Here is a 16691-nt window from a genome sequence, read left to right on the forward strand (position 1 = left end):
CTGGTGTGTGGTGCCCCGGCACAGTCAGGACACGAGTCGGCGCCGAGAAAGGACTCTGAGACTCCTGGCACCGGAAGGTGTTGCTCCATAGGAGCTCCATACAGGGCAGTGCGGGACACCTATGTTGCTCCAGTCCTCCACAAGAAGAGAAGACCAGAGAGGGGTGCTTCCTCATGGCCAGAGCAGCGCTATAGGAGCCCACTGTGAGACCTGTGTTGGGCCACGTGAGCTCGGCCTCTGCATCGAGAGTCATGTTGATTCCTGCCCCTCCCCCCGGGACCAGTTGAGTCCTGACCCCCTCCACTCCCCGGTTCGGGAGAGCCGTGACTTGCAGGTGCCATCTATGCTGAAGGCATTTGAACCGGCTGAAGACTTGATTGCCCTCATGGCATCACCTCCCCTCTCCCCCCGCCCCGAGATGGGGGGCAAACTGGTGCTGATGCTGCCCTGGTTGCCATCTCCTTGGCACCAGTGACTGGTGTTGTCAATGAGCACATGGGTATGCGAGCCGCGTTGGTCCCCTAGCCCTAGATGCTGCTCTCCGGCACTGACGGGTTCCACTCCTGCATGGTCCTCTTATACAGAGTCCTCTGAGTCAGAAGTGGAGTCCTACCGCATCAGGTCCAGAAGGAGCAGGAGTTTAAGGTCCTGCAGCTGGGACCATGGCTGGGTCATTGGCAGCCCCGTGACTCTTTTGAACCCCATGGGCTTTCCACCAGGGCCAGAGCCACCGGTCCTGTTCTAGGTCGGCTTCTGTGGAGTCGGTGTCATATGTGCCTTCAGCCTCCCAGACAGTCGCTGTACTCCTGGCACCGATACCTCCAGTACTGGCATGGACGTCGGCCATGCTCGCTGCGGCACCGATTGCACTGGCTGCATAGTGAGATCCCCTTGATGTCGAGGGTAGCGAGCACGACCCACTCCCACCTAGGGTCTTGTCGTCGTCCTCGCCTGACAAGGCAGTGGCGGGCATATCAACGGCCCCAGCCCTAGAGGACAGTAGGGTGCTCCAGCAGGGCATCCAGGCTGAGGAGGTGGTCGAGTTCTCTGACCTGATGATGGACATCCTTGCCCTTTCTGGTCCCTCCCATTTTACTCTGCCTCTGATAGGGACCAGACAAGAGACTACTAAGACCTAGTGGCAGACTCCAGCCTATTTACTACCAACAGCAAAGAGGAAAGAGTTTTGAGCACCTCTATATCCATCTGCCCCCGGACTCCCTAGTGGCAGCTGTGGTGAATGAGTGGGAACCAAGGCTACCAGGGCCCTTCCCAAAAAAACAGGAGGAAAATGTATGCCACTGTGGGGGCTACAACTCTGGATCTCTAACCACCTGGCAATTACAACTGCCAAATTCATGGAGTTGTTGCTGGAGGACTCCAAGGCAGAATTCTCCTCCCAAGTGGAGGAAGTAAAGCTGGTTGCCGAAGCCTCACTTCAGGCAGCCCTCAGTGGAAGAGGTTCCTCAGGAGCTGCATGGTTTTTTGGCCTCCGTTATCCTTTTCTTGGATCCAGGGGACTGGTTTGCTGCTCTCAATTTGAAGGACACTTACTTTCACATTGCGATCACACAGTCAGTACTGGTTCACGGTCCTCCTGTTTGGCCTGTCAGTGGCTCCTCGAGTGTTTACCAAGTGCATGGCAGTCATGGTTGTGTTCTTGCGCAGACAGCAGGTACAGGTTTTTCCATACCTCAATGACTGGGCTAATTAAGGGCCGCTCCAGGATGCAAGTGGAGGCACAAGTCGGCTTCATAAGAGCAACTTTTGACGAACTAGGCTTCTCAATATGCAAAAGTCAACTCTGTCCCCAGTTCAGAGGATAGAGTATATAGGGGCGGTACAAGAGTCCACACAGGCCAGGGTGTACCTCCTGGAATGGAAGTTCCAGTCCCTGGGCAACATCATTTGAAACCTCAGACAGTTTCCTACCACCACAGCAAGGAGCTGCCTGAAGCTTCTGGGACATGTGGCCGCTTGCACCTATGTCGTACAGCATGCCAGACTCGGACTCTGGCCTCTTTAGGCATGGCTAGCTTGGGATGGTCTGGACAAGATAGTCACTTTACCTCATCTTGTCCTTGACTCATCCTGTGGTGGCTCAACCCGCGGGTGGTGAACGCGGGGGTCCCGTTCGCCAGACCTCAACCATCCCTTTTGCTGGTGATGGGCACGTCTGCATTGGGGTGGGAGATGGGGCGCACCTGAGAGACTTCAGGACCCAAGATCTCTGGTCACAGACGGAGCCCTCCCTCCATATCAACATCAGAGAGTTGAGAGCGGTCCGCCTAGCATGCCAGGCCTTGCGAGTTCATCTGGAGGGGAAATGTGTATTCGTTATAACAGACAACATGACAGTGATATTTTATATAAACAGACGGGGTGCACGCTCCTCTCCTGTGTGCCAGGAAGCCTTCAAACTGTGTGACTTCTGCGTAGCTCACTCAGTACACCTGGAAGCTTCGTACCTCCCTGGAGTACAGAACAGATTGGCGGATTATCTCGGCAGGTCATTCCACGGCCACAAGTGATCCTTGTGCCTGGATTTTTGCAGTCTCTATCTTCCAACAGTGGGGGTTTTCCCAGATAGACGTGTTTGCCACACGATGCAACAGGAAGTACCAGTATTTTTGTTCCTTCCTGATTCACAGCTCGGGCTCTATCATAGACGCTTTTCCCTTTCCCTGGAAGGGAAACCTCTTGAATGCATTCCCTCCCATTTCTCTTGTTCACAAAGTGCTCCTCAAAGTTCAGAGTGATGAGGCCTCAATGATATTGGTAGCTCCAACCTGGCCCTGTTAGCACTGGTACATGTCTCTCTTCTGGAAATGTCCGTGGAAGCCCCAATCACCTTGCTGCTCTTCCTGGACTTGCTAACTCAGGATCACGGCCGTCTCCAGCACCTGAACCTTGAATAGTTGCACCTCACAGTGTGGAAGTTCCATGGCTGAACCCAAATGGAGCTCGCTTATTCGGACCCGGTCAGACAAGTCTCCTTGGCAGTAGGAAACCTTCCACAAGGGCTACCTATCTGGCCAAGTAGAGGAGATTTTCAGTCTGGTCAGCACAACGCTGTCCATACCCCTCATGCTGGACTATCTTCTCCATTTCAAGCAGCAGGGGTTGTCCATGTCGTTAATAAAGCTTCACTTGACTGCCATTTCTGTCTTCCATCCAGGTGCAGGTGGTTGGTAGGTTTTTGCCGACCCCATGGTTGGTCTTTTCCTGAAAGGCCTGAGCAGCTATACCTGCACATCTGACAGGCATGAGACCTCAACCTGGTTCTTTCCAGACTAATGGGTTCATCTTTTGAACCTCTGGTAACATATACTCTCATACAAGGTGGTGGTTCTGGTGGCAATCATGTCAGCCAGGAAGGGTCTGAGCTCAAAGCCTTAATATCAGAGCCCCCTTACACTGTGTTCTATAAGGACAAAGTTCAGTCCAGGCTGCATCCAGTTTTCATTCCTAAGGTTGTCTCCCAGTTTCATGTCAACCAGGACATCTGTCTCCCAGTTTTCTGCCCTAATCTGCACTCCAGCAGCAGGGAGGAAGAATGTCATGCGGACGTTGGACAGGCATTTGCCTTTTACACTGAGCAAACAAAACTGTTCCGGAAGTCCATTCAGGTAGTGTACGGAATGAAAGGGATTTTGTCATGGATCATGTCCTGCATCTGGGCATGCTACAACCTTACAGCATGCTCCACGAGGGCGTAGGCTTCATCAGCTGCATTCCTGGAGCATGTTCCAAATCCAGGAAATATGCAGAGTGGCAATGTGGTCATCAGTACATACTTTTACCTCACATTACACTATCGCCCAGTAGGCCATAGATGATGCAGTCTTCAGTAGAGCGGTGCGACAGTCAGCAAACCTCTGAGCGCCGACCCCGCCTCCAGACTTGGACTTAGTAATCGCCCAATTGGAACTGACATGAACAAGCTCTCGAATTAAAAATGATTACCTACCTTCTCATAACTGTTCATGTCTATTCCAATTCCCACCCTCCTACCCTTCTGTCAGAGCAGCTGGCACGAAGGAACTGGGGAGCGTGGGGGTTGGCAGGGTCCTATATCCAGTGCCATAAAGGTGCGACCCCACGGTGCACCTGAGGTTGACGCAATGGATACTGCTAAGGGAAAAACTTTCTGACTGCAGTGCATGCAGCGCGGGCATACCTAATTGGAATGGACGTGAACAACACATCTTGAAGAACAAGAGTTATGAGGAGTTGTGTTTTTTGCCTGCTACCTGGTTCTCTTCAAAGCTCCATGACCATAATAAAATGGTTGCCCTAAAATGAATAGGTTCAGGCGTTCTTAGGACTCTGTGTAAGACCAACTTTCCAGTCCAGTGCAGAAACAGTAGGGGAAAATGCCATAGTTGAGTTATAAGTCCAGAAAACAAATATTTACGGTAAAACGTTAAATTTATTTATTATATGAAATATGTCCTAACTGGAAAATTGACCAAGAGATAGGATTTAAAGTGAATTTTACGGGGCACTTTTTCAGCAAAATATCTTGCTTCTGTTTAGTGCAGCTTTGAATTGTTGTGGCATTTGAATCTCTTGTGGGCGTTAGCAGCTCAGGAGCTGGTCATGTTTTTCTATATGTGCCCAGAATTTTTTTCTTTAGAAATTGTAGGAAAAATATTTAAAATCCAATATTCGGCAAATGTTTGCATTGTTGTTGGTGAAGTTCATATCAGACTACAAGAGTACAAAGCCTATGGTTGGGATGAAAGAGATGCCAAACGCATTTTTGCTATATCAGGCCCTTTTGCACAGTGCCCTTGAGCAGTGAAGAACAGGGACCGTCATAAGCTGGTTCATTTATAAGCTGACACCCCCTCCTCCCCGATGGATAAGTAAAAATGGAAAATTTTTATGACCCATTCATAAGATGACCCTATAATTCAGGGGTCAGCAAGCTTTTTGGCTCTCGGGCCATCAGGATAAGCCGCTGGTGGGCCAAGATGGTTTGTTTACTTAGGTTTGCCTCCTTGCTTGTGGACACTTGAGGTAAACAAAGTGTCCCCGTGTGCCAGCTGCTTACCCTGATGGGCCAGGACAGCAACTGGTGGGGAAATGGTTTTTTGGGGGGGGAGAAGCTGGGGGTCAGGGAATAACTCCTGGGATCCCACCCCGCCACATGACCTCCCACCCCAGCCCAGGACCCCCATATTCTCCCCATGCCATCCCTTCCCACCTTATCTGGCGGGCCAGACTGGGCGGTATGGCTGCATGTTCCAGCGGGCTGGGCCAGGTGACAGGGCTGTAGCATGCTCCAGTGGCCTGGGTGGCGCGGCCACAGCCTGCTCTGAGGGGCGGGGCCAAGTGGCACAGCTGCAGCCTGCCAGCCCCAGAACTGCAGCTGCTTCAGAGGCTGGAGGGAGAGCAGCGTGGCCAGAAGCGGAGAGGCTCTGGCCCTGCCTCTTCCTTTCTGGCTCTGCTGGCTGTACTGCCTCTCCTTGCTCCCTCTGTTTGGGAGAGGGGTTGTGTCCCACCTCTCCCTCTATACCTGTTCATACGCTGACCCGATTCACTGGCGCTTCCTTTTTTTTTTTTTTTTTTTTTTTAAAACTAAAAAGACTCATCCATAAACCAAATATATATGGTAGTTTATTAAGTGAAGTCGTCATGTGAGCTGGGCTACTTGATAGTGCTTTGCTATGTCAAATGTCTGAGCTCAGCTGTTTGCTTCTGGACGAAGCTGGAGCTGTGGGATTACTTCCTAGGATGGAGGGGAAAGGGAAATGCCTTGATTGTGGCCAATAAGGATTAGTGGTATCTGGCTTCTAGTCCCTTTCAGTCAGACTCTTCTTGTGTGGGATGGCAGTTATAACACTTGGCCTAAAGATTAGACATTAGGGGAAACGCAGGGATCCTCAGGTTTATGATAAATGTAAATAATCCTTGTTGAGAAAAACATCTGTCTTAGGCTACCCTTATAAAGAGATCATATGTTATGATAAATGTTAATTAGGTTTAAAATTTTTTTAATATTTACATGTCATTTTAACCTGCCTTTTTAACATTAATTTATAGGTGTTTGCCTCACTAATGAAGGACAACAAAGAAGCTGACAAGAACCATAGCCCAGCACTGAAAAGCTAATCTCCATAATGTAAAGGTCTATTGACATTGTAGAAAACCACTTGATTAAAAAGGAATTATTACATCATTTTTACATGAAAACCACTATAGAGAAAAGCTTAAGAAATATGAAGAGAGACAGTATTTGACTGAATATAGTGGCAGAAATTGATGAAATCTTCAGTCTGTTGCCAGTATTAAGTAGCTTTTTGTGGGAAGAATTGTTTTCACAGAGAGCAAAATACTAAAACTTGTGAAACTGAGAAGTGGGTAATAAATATTTAATATTTAAAAAGAATCTGCTGAATGCAATAAACATTTGTAATAAATTTTGTTGGTACTTACAAAAATTTAGGCATACATTTTTTTACAAATACCACAAAGGCACTTTTTTGGGAGAGTAATGAAAACGTTAAATATTAAATGAGGCCCAAGAACTGCTATCTGAACCAAACACTCTGGTACAAATATTACCTCCACAATTAACCAGTAAGAAATATTGTGGACCAAATGAGTTTGTTTAGGTTAGTTTGTACCAGATAATATAAAGCGTTGGGGTATGTCTTATTTAGCTCACTTAAATTGTAGCTTCATTCTTCAGCTTAGGCAAATTTAACTCAGGAGCCATGGAAATATTGTGCCCAGTCCTGCTACAGATGAAATTGGCAGCAAAAGACCAGTTGACTTAAATGGTGGTAAGATCAGGCCCATTATTTGTAGTGTATTATAAAAGTGTTTGTACACTGCAAATTAAAGTATAATGGTAGCATGGGTAGGTATACTGCTGCTACAGTTCTTAATCTAGTTAGCATGGGTAACAGATGGCTTCAGTCATTTGTTTTTTGAAGTGTTGGGTGTGCAGCTTACTTCATGGAATATCCACTTAATTTTCCTTTTAACAGTTATTTGCCACCAACAGTTTTTTTTATCTTGCTTAACCATTACTAATAAAAGAAATGGTTCACTCTTATGCTTGAAGGTAAACACTAAAAACAATCTTCTGACAAGTTTCTGTATGTTTTCAGGAGCATTGATACTATAAATTTCAGTCCACACACAAATGCTGAAAAAAAATGCAGACGGAATAGTTTTTGAAACTTTTTTATGGTGTGCAATACTAAAAAATCCAAAAAGCATATTGTTTGGCAGTACTTTTAATTGTATGAGAAATAAGATCATATGGTAAATGTCACACAAGCAGAAATTTCCTAGTTTCTAAAATATGTAAAACACAACATTCGATCTTAGGGATTAGAAATTGAAAACGGATAATACTGCAAGTAGCTAACACTTGCTCTGAGTCCATTTTTGATAGTATTTAATGTAAATAAATTGCTTACCTGTGATTTTGTAATTGGTCCCTCTTTGTGGAAATGAAGTCAGATTTATCATTACATATTTTTAAATTTGGGAGGTTTTTTCAGTTGTCCAGTGTTAAAAGCAGAGTCTGCATAACTTGTTCTGGTTAAAAATTTGAATTAGTGTGGTGAAACTTTTTATGTCGCTATCTGGTTTAAAACTACATTTAAATATACTACTCATAACATACAATTTAAAGTTAAAATGTCTGAGATTTTTTCTTGTGTATTCACTACTTTAATTGGATCCAATTTATTTGTATTTTATTTTTGAGTTCTGTTGTACAGTTTTCTTACTTTTCAAGTACAAACATGTATATAAAATTGTAAATAGAAGGGATCTAGCCTTCATTTAAGACCACTAGTAACAATCCTGTGTAAATAAAACTCATAAGCAGAACAAGTACTTGTGTCTTTTCCCTTTTGGGACATCTTCTTTAATTTAGTGACAGAGAGTCCTGTGGCACCTTATAGATTAGCAGAAGTATTGGATCATAAGCTTTCGTGGGTGAATTCGTCAGACGCATGTGGTGGAAATTTCCAGATGGATTTCCACTCCATACGGCTAAATGCAGTGCCCTGACACCATGCAAGGCACTGCATTTAGCCGTATGGCGTGGAAATCCATCAACCTCATGAAGAAACTTGCATCTGGAAATTTCCACCACATGCATCTGATGAGGTGGGTATTCACACACGAAAGCTTATGCTCCAATACTTCTGTTAGTCTGTAAGGTGCCACAAGGCTCTTTGTCGCTTTTTACAGATCCAGACTAGCACGGCTACCCCTCTCATACAACTTTAATTTAATACAGGAGAAAACTCTTGCCTAAAAAACTTCTTGCAAAACTTTTTTCTCTTCAATCTGATAGTTGTACCTAAAGGATTTTCTTGTAGTGAGGAAAATTAAAATAATGTATTTATTAATGAGCTTGATATACTGCGTTGCTGATAGATTCAGCAACATTGCTGATTTATCCCATTTAATGTATGTACAGTGCCCAGAATAGTGGGGCCTTTTGGGTACTACTGTAATACAAATGAGTTGATATTGATCTGTGTGTGCTGGTTTGCTGGTGAGCTAGGCTGGGGATGTGGAGAATGCCCCCATGAAAGTATTCCATTTGTGGTCCTGTCCTTGGGTCATTGATGGAGCCAGAGTCAAGATGGGCATTTTGCTATCTTGATAATAGATGGACATGTTAGCTGTGTTGCCAGAGACAGTCAAGGGGATGGAAAAACTGACTTGTATTCAGTGAGTCACGCCTTATTCTATTGTTGATCCAAAGGCACATGTTGAATTTGTTCTGACAAGGGGTTGCTTTTCTGATAGTGTGAGGAGGAGGTGGAAATCAGTCTGCTATCATCACCAAACCTTGTTCTACGTCAGAGAAATAGTGAAAATTTGGACAGAAGAGGTATGATGGTGACCTTTCCTCTGTCAATAGATCAGAAGAGGACAGTATTACAATTCAGGCAATAAAGTGATTAACATTAATTGGATAGTAATTTGGGTATAGGAGACATCTGAATTATGAGCAGTAATATCATATGTGCTTCAGGTAGGGTGACCAGATGTCCTGATATTAGGATCTTTGTCTTATATACGCAACTATACGGTCCCCTCACCCCCTTGAAAAAAGTGTCCTGATTTTTCACACTTGCTGTCTGGTCACCCTACCCGAAGGTTTTCTTCTGCTGAAGTTAAATGCTAATAAAGGATCAGTCTGATCATCAAGGGTATAATGAAAGGATTGGTCCAGAACCAGCACATGTTGGAAATGGTTACTATTGCTTTCATAGAATCATAGGACTGGAAAGGACCTTGAGAAGTCATCTAGTCCAGTTCCCTGCACTCATGGCAGGACTAAGTATTATCTATTCTAGACCATTCCTGACAGATGTTTGTCTAACCCGCTCTTAAAAAATCTCCAAAGATGGAGATTCCACAACCTCCCTAGGCAATTTATTCCAGTGCTTTACCACCCTGAGAGGAAATTTTTCCTAATGTTCAACTAAACCTCCTTTGCTGTAATTTAAGCCCTTTGCTTCTTGTCCTATCCTCAGAGGTGCTTTCATGAAGCACCTACTAATAACTATGCTCAATGAAAATCCAAAACAGAAAAATGGTTCTGCATTACAACTCACACCAATGCTTGTGAATTATTTTAAAAAAAGATGGGAAAAAAGTAGGATGACCCAGTGGTTAGGGTAGTTGCCTAGGACTTGGGAACCTGTAGTGAGGATAAATACATTAAAGACTGTTAGGTGCTCAGATATGGTGCTGATGGGGACCATATAAGTATTTACTATAGAATGAGGATACGACAGTGCTTCATATAACAATTTTTTTTTGGTGTTTCAGAAGACAGGAGGGTGGGGAGTAGTCTGTGCTCAGCCTCCAATTGTAAGTTGGTCATAGACAAAATGTACAACTATTTTCCTCTAGTGATGTCAAAACCTCATGTCCCTAAACATGTATTCAGACGATAAACTCTTGAAATTCTGTCCAGACTTCTTGTGATCAACGTGTAAAGTAGTAGTAACAATTTGTTAGTACCCTCAATTTGTAGCTTAATTTTCAAAAAGGATTATGAGCTGGAAACTCTCTCTGCTTCTGTCAGACCTTGATCCTTAATTTGCCAAATATCAATGAGTATACCTGTGACGGTTATGCAAATAATCCCATGATGTGGTGCGGTGGGGTGTGGATAGAATAATAATTGATTTCAGTATCTGCTGCTTTATCTTAGGACTTTAGCTAGGGTATTAGTTGTCAGTTCACTTCTGTCTTAGGGACAGCAAAGACATTCATCCAGCTGTTTGGAAGAGCCAAGTCCTGTTGGCTTTCTCTCAGCTCTTCTTAATTAGAGGAACAATGTTCATGGTACCAAGTGCCAACCTATGTTAGCTAGGCCATCAGTAATGGGGAATGATATTCTACCAGTCCTGGGAAGCTAAAGGGTTCAGCCTTGCTCACAGGAAGCCTAGTTGCTGTGGTGTTAAGCATATGGATTGTGGAGGGATAGAAGAGTCAAACTTAATGGAGGCTAAAGAATGATACTCTCTTGCACCAGCAATGCTAGTTTTATAAACTAGGACAACACAATTTCACAGGAAGTAACAAACCTTTTCAGAGACACCCAAACAACTCATGTAGGAAAACAAACAAAATAGCCTTTAGCTAACTGTTTGCTTTATGTTAGGGACAGATCATTCTAACTTCAGCCAGTTTTGAAGGTTGCCTAATTGGGATACTATGACTTGTTTCAAATTCATGTGAAACAGCTTTCAAAAGAAGTTGGTTTCATGCTGTGTGAAGTGAACAGGAGTGTAAGTAGGTGATTTAGCTACTATACAGAACAAAATGGGTGCTTTCAAATCTTGCTGAATCGTTACTGGTTAGGAATGTTTTCTATTTCACCTTGTCATTTTGGTTTAGGTATGACTTAGCAGAGTGAGGGTATAGGTGCTGGAACAAAAGGTGCAGGGATGCTGGCATGATGTGGTTTTCATTATAAACAGGGTTTACAGTTTAGTTCAATGGCTTCAGCACCCCCATTATAAAAACTGTTTCAGCATCCCTGGGTGAGAGTGGCAGGTTTCCTAGTACCAGTAAATATTTTTCTGGCTGGTCAAAAACTGGGCCTGGAAACCACCACTGACTTGTCTTCATGTGGAGTTGTTCCTGATTGATTAACTCTCTTGTGTCCATGTAGTCTCCACACATGCAGCTAACCAGGAATAACTCCAGAGATGGAGAACGGTGAGTCGGTTTCACATTTTCAGCAAAACAGCATCTCACGCAGTGTCAGGACTAGTATTTCAAGGGCTACGCCTGCAGCTGTTGCCTCTCCTGTCGGAGTGCAGGTCGGGCCCGGGGCCCTTTAAGGCGGGCTGCTGCAGCCCCAGCTGGCTGGCGGGGGGCGGGGCCGAGCTGGCGCGGGGCGGGGGTACACACGACCGGGGCCTGGTGGCACGCAGCCAAACACACCACGAGCGGTGACCGTGCTCGCCTCCGGCCGCCAGAGGCCGCTGTGAGGCAGCTCAGCCCCGCGCTTCCGGGCCTGCGCAGCGGCCACGTGTGTGCGGGACCCCCAGAGCCGCCGCAATGAAGCCGGTGAGGGGCCCTGGGTTGGGCCCTGCGGGGCAATGGGGGACGGGCCGTGAGGGGGAGAGCCGTGCTGGGAAACGGGGCCCTGTGTGTGTGTGGGGGGCAGGGTAAGGGGTGTGTGGCTGTGGGGGAAGCGGGGCCCTGTGGGGGAGAGGCGGGGTGTGGGGGTGTGGCTGTAGGAGGCTCGGAGCTGGGGGGCACAGGGACTGTGAGGGGGAGAGCCGGACTATGGCAGGGCGGCTGGCGGTGTAGCGCCCACCCGCATGGCCGGGGCTATGAGCTGTGGGGCCTGTGGTGTCCTTTTGGGGCAGGCACACGGGTGCCTTGTGCCCCGTGCTGACTGGCTGCTGACGCCCGCGCAGCCTCTCCAAGGTGGCCCGGCAGTGGAGCGCAAAGAGACGGTTCTGGGGTTCTCTGTCGGCTAGAGACTGACGCCAGCCAAAGCTCCCTGTCTCTGTGCCGCCTTGTCCCCATCAGCAGCACCTCAGGCCTGGTGCTGAAGAGGAAGGGTGAGGAGATAGATGAGGGCTGTGAAAGCCCTCATATGAAGAGACAGTGCTGTCCAGTTACTCCTCTGCCTTATACTTGTTTGGGAGCAAGCCTGGCACCTTTTGAAATGTTCACTTCATCAGCCCTACAGATAACTCAGAAGCAGATCCGTGATATCTTATGGAAATTGGCTTCCAAGATTGCTGATAATAAAATTAACAGGGACATTGTACTCCCATGGTTCTTGGGAGCCCTAGTCATGAACTAGGTCTCCATCATTCTACATGCTATACAGCAGGGATCGACAACCTTTGGCATGCTAGGTTAAGTCCCCTGGCAGCCTGGACAGGTTTGTTTACCTGCCGTGTCTGCAGGTTCGGCCGATCGTGTCTCCCACTGGCTGTGGTTCGCCGTCCCAGGCTAATGGGGAAGGTGGGAAGTGGCGTGGGCCGAGGGACCTACTGGCCGCCGCTTCCCGCCACCTCCATTGGCCTGAAGCAGTGAACCGCGGCCAGTGAGAGCTGCGATTAGCCGAACCTGCGGATGCAGCAGATAAACCAGCCCGGCCTGCCAGGATGCTTACCCTGGCGAGCCTCATGCCAAAGGTTGCCAATCCCTGCTGTACAGCTTATCGTAGGAACAGATCACAGAAATATCAATTAGGATTGTTTAGAAATGTTTATGTAAAATCTTTGGCCTGTTTGTTTCCAGGTTATTCCCCTTAATACATTAATTTCACTAATTAGGAATTGGGTATACTTTAAACCTAAGCACAGAAATCTGTTCACAAGATATGTTATCCAGCACAGGTGTTACTGAGCATTAGCATGTCTGGTTTAAATCTTTCACTTAAATTTAGTGCCTTTTTTTTTTTTTTTCCAAAAATAAACATGACTCTTCAGTTAACTGAAGTTTTCTGTTGATTTCCAGAGAAAAAATAAAAAACGAGTTCCAAGCTTTCGCAAGTTGCTGAAAACTAGTAAAGTAAAACTTGACAACAAGTTAAAGAATAAACAGTTTAAGCAGCAGAGCATTGCTAAGAAATATCGAAAAGAGCAAAGAAAACTTAGGCAAGCTGTCAAAGATGTTACAGCCAGAACATCTGTTCCATTGGAAGAAAACAAGAAAAAACATGCAGGTGAGTGTTTGCTTGTGTCAGGTAGTGAATTTAGCAAGGTTTCTGATTCATTTTGCATAGATGGGGATGAGAGGTAAGCATGACATTGTAATTTGTATCTAGTGAAACCAGAACTGAACCCAGTAGTTAAAAATTTGTTCTTTATTCTGATATTGCCATTAGTGAATATGTACAGATGCTTGAGTCTTGATTTTCCTTTTTGTAGATTATTATCAGTCAATTCTTTGCCACCGCATCAAAGGGTTACATGCATGGAGTGTGGTGAGAAAATTGTAATAATGCTTAGATTATTTTTTATGCACGAGTAAACAGTATACGGTGCTTTGCAAAATGAACTGCAGGAAAAGTATGACATCAGAGTTGCCCGTTATAAAGACAAACTTTATGCTTCAATATTCACACAATCACTTTTTTTCATTCCTGATGTCTCTGAATTTTCTTTTCTTATCCTCAAGAGTGCTTGCATAGATTACTGTCTGGACCAGTTTATGTTCAGTATTATGTTTGGTAACTGCACTGCTCACTTTCTTGTGTCCTATTCCAAACTAGATCCTGAGCCTCTTATTTTTCCGGCTGTCAGGTTTGTACATTCCTATAGACTCAGACTCAAAAGCTATACTGAACCTGAATTCCTAACTATTCTGTCTTTTTAGAACAAGCCCACATATCACTTAAGCAGGTCAAAAATGTTCATATAGATTCCTTGATGATGGAGCTTGCACGTGGTATGATACAGAATGCACATGTACTAGCTTTTATTTTCTTTTTCTTCAAAAAGAGAACAAAACCACCTTCCTAACACTAGAAATATGAAGGAAAGAATTATTTGGGCATGACTGCCCCAAATGAAATCCTTTCAGATGGGATTATTCTTCAGAGTCAGGTTTATTTGACCTAGTGAGATTGATGAGGTCCTTTTTTTATGATCTAGATAATGGTTGTGGAGCCAGGAAGACTTAAGGCCCCGATTTTGCAAATACTTTTGTGAGTGACTTTATTCGTAGGAATAGTTCTACTATTGTGTATGGGTCTAATCACAGGACTAAAGTTCAGCATGTGTGTTTGTAGGATTGGGGCTGGAATGTGGAGCTGAGAAGACTTGACAAATACAGGAAAGGTGTATTTTGAAGTTTGCATACAAGTGCAGTGGCTCACAAGTCTATCCATTGTTCTCTGATACAGCTGAAAGAGAGGAGGAAGAGGAAGCTCTTCCACTGGATATGATGGATGAAGATGACCTGAAATTAATGGAAGATTTAGCTCAAAAAGCATCATTTGTAACGAGAGACCTTTCTTCTATGTAAGTATTCTGATGTACCCTTCCCGTCCATAAGCTGTAGTGAGGTTAATAATGCTTCCAATTTTAGACTTTTCTTGTTCTAGTCACACATTTTCTGTTAACACATTTATCAACACTACTGTAGCAACCCTCTAATGCTGGGAAATTACTTTCTTCCAAGATACCTTGTCTGCACAATTTTAACTCCTGTCTCAGCTCCCTTGTGTGAGGCAGATGAAATCCCCAAAGCTCAAGATGTGTTTTGGTTCCTACATGCAGTGGTAGTAGCTAGGGAGAAGGAACCAGTCTCCTACTAGTGGTCACATGTAGGAAATGCCATGACCATGGGAGCTGTGAAGTTAATAGTTAGTTCTAATTTCCAGTATAAACTAAACTTTTCTGTTTCATGGGTTATAAAAAAATTGCTTCATTTGATATAGAAAGCATCAGCTCAGAGGACTCTCTTTTTTTAAAAGAATATTGATTTGGAATTAATTTTGGCTTTTAAAAGAAGGAAGTAACTTTCTGCTTCCAACATTTATGCTAATCCTAATTCAAATGGATTTTCTTAAGTTTTATAAACTATTAATCAGTAATGTAGACCAGTGTCTGAAACATGCTAAAAAATAATTTTTGATGTACAGAGTTACAGCTTTCCTGCATTTGTCATGCAATGTAAAATGCTGTAGCTGGTCTTCAGGTTGTTAGCTAAGATACAATTTTATTTTTAAAATACAGCTCGGTTTCCAGATTTGTTACAGAACAGCTGAAATAGAAAACTGTAAATGTGTGTATTTATTGAATTACATTGTGCAAGTATAGATCTTTTAGTTTGACTAAGTTCCTTTTCGTTTTAAAAAGACATTTTTAAATTGTTGAGATAAACGTTTGAAAATTAGCCACTGTGCCAAATTTTTGTTACTTCATATTGTCTTCTAAAGCACAGAATGTAGCATTTTCCAATTTTAAATCCCATATTCTTCTGCTTTTTATTCCTATCAATTGTGAAAAGTTCATAGAAACATCTGCATTGTAGCCACTATGGCCAAGATCCACAGAGGGACTTCAGGCACCTAAATTCCAGTTGTAAAAGCCACTACCAACCCACAGAATCCTCACTCAACTGCTATGTAACCCTGTAGGCACCTACATCAGTGCCTAAAGTTTTCCTATAAAAGTTCTAAGTTCTGCTTCTGGTCATGTCTGCTGCTGCCACACTCTTGGTGCTCAGGTATCCATCTCTTGCCTAAGCCTCAGCATGATCCATAAACTGGGGGAATGATGCCTATTTTAACTACAGGGCTTAGTTCAGTGCTCTGAGCATATCTACTGGATCAGGCCCCATTCAAAATCTGGCCAGAGGTGGTTGCGGTTGTGCCTCCCTTATAGGTTTTTGGCCCAATGATTAATTAAAGTACTTGGGCCAGAGAAAAAGAGTGAGAGACTCTCTAGCCTGGGAGATGGGAGTTGCAAGGTCCAGTCCCCCTGCTCTAATGACTCTTTATTTATTGAAAATGGAACAGCTTCAACAGCAGAGAGTGAGGGAGCCCCACATCAGAATATCGCATAGCCTGGCGGATAGAACACTCTCCAAAGAGATGGGAGACTCCTTTTCAAATTCTTCCTTCTCATCAGGCAGAGGAGGTAATTGAATCCAGGTGTCCCACAGCCCAGGAAAGTGCTCTAACCACTAGGCTAAAATTATAAGGTAGGTAACAGTGGCATCACCTCCTCTGACTGTTAGGCATGGAATTAGGCACTTCCCACAAGAAACAGCTTAGGTGCCTAAGCTGCTTGACTCCAGAAGAAGGGTTCTTCTTCGAGTGCTTGCTCATATCCATTCCAGTTAGGTGTGCGCGCGCTGCGTGCACGTTCGTCGGAGAAACTTTTACTCTAGCAACACTTGGTGGGCCGGCAGGTCACCCCCTGGAATGGCGCCGGTATGGCGCCTAATATATACCCCTGCTGGCCCGACCGCTCCTCAGTTCCTTCTTACCGCCCGTGTCGGTCGTTGGACAGTGGAGCGCAGCTTAGCTGATCTCCACCTCCCTAGTGATTCGCTCGTGCTTTAGCTTTTTAGTGTACATAGTTTTTCTCTAGTTCTTTATTAATTACTGTTAGTATAGTTGTAGTTAGTGTATATAGTTTAAGAGGATGGGGGGTTCGCCCCTTCTCCTCCCCCGGCACCGGGGCCCATGCCCGGTTCACCGGGCT

The 16691-nt window shown here is 44.8% G+C and overlaps 2 protein-coding genes across 2 annotated transcripts in view; both read left to right on the plus strand.

Annotated features, from left to right (window-relative positions):
- TBC1D12 (TBC1 domain family member 12) overlaps positions 1 to 7860 on the plus strand; it is a 90981-nt gene extending 83121 nt beyond the window's left edge. Inside the window, exon 15 of the mRNA XM_075072692.1 lies at positions 6052 to 7860. Within this exon, the coding sequence (XP_074928793.1) occupies positions 6052 to 6120 (69 nt within the window). The 3' untranslated portion in view covers positions 6121 to 7860. The remainder of the gene's footprint in view (positions 1 to 6051) is intronic.
- A 3635-nt stretch (positions 7861 to 11495) lies between these two features.
- The window catches only part of NOC3L (NOC3 like DNA replication regulator), a 51992-nt gene continuing 46796 nt past the window's right edge, over positions 11496 to 16691 (plus strand). Inside the window, exons 1-3 of the mRNA XM_032793109.2 lie at positions 11496 to 11577; positions 12991 to 13198; positions 14381 to 14498. Coding sequence (XP_032649000.1) covers positions 11569 to 11577; positions 12991 to 13198; positions 14381 to 14498 — 335 coding nt within the window. The 5' untranslated portion in view covers positions 11496 to 11568. The remainder of the gene's footprint in view (positions 11578 to 12990; positions 13199 to 14380; positions 14499 to 16691) is intronic.

Source organism: Chelonoidis abingdonii, chromosome 15, assembly GCF_003597395.2.
Source record: "Chelonoidis abingdonii isolate Lonesome George chromosome 15, CheloAbing_2.0, whole genome shotgun sequence".
Classification (NCBI taxonomy): domain Eukaryota; kingdom Metazoa; phylum Chordata; order Testudines; family Testudinidae; genus Chelonoidis; species Chelonoidis abingdonii.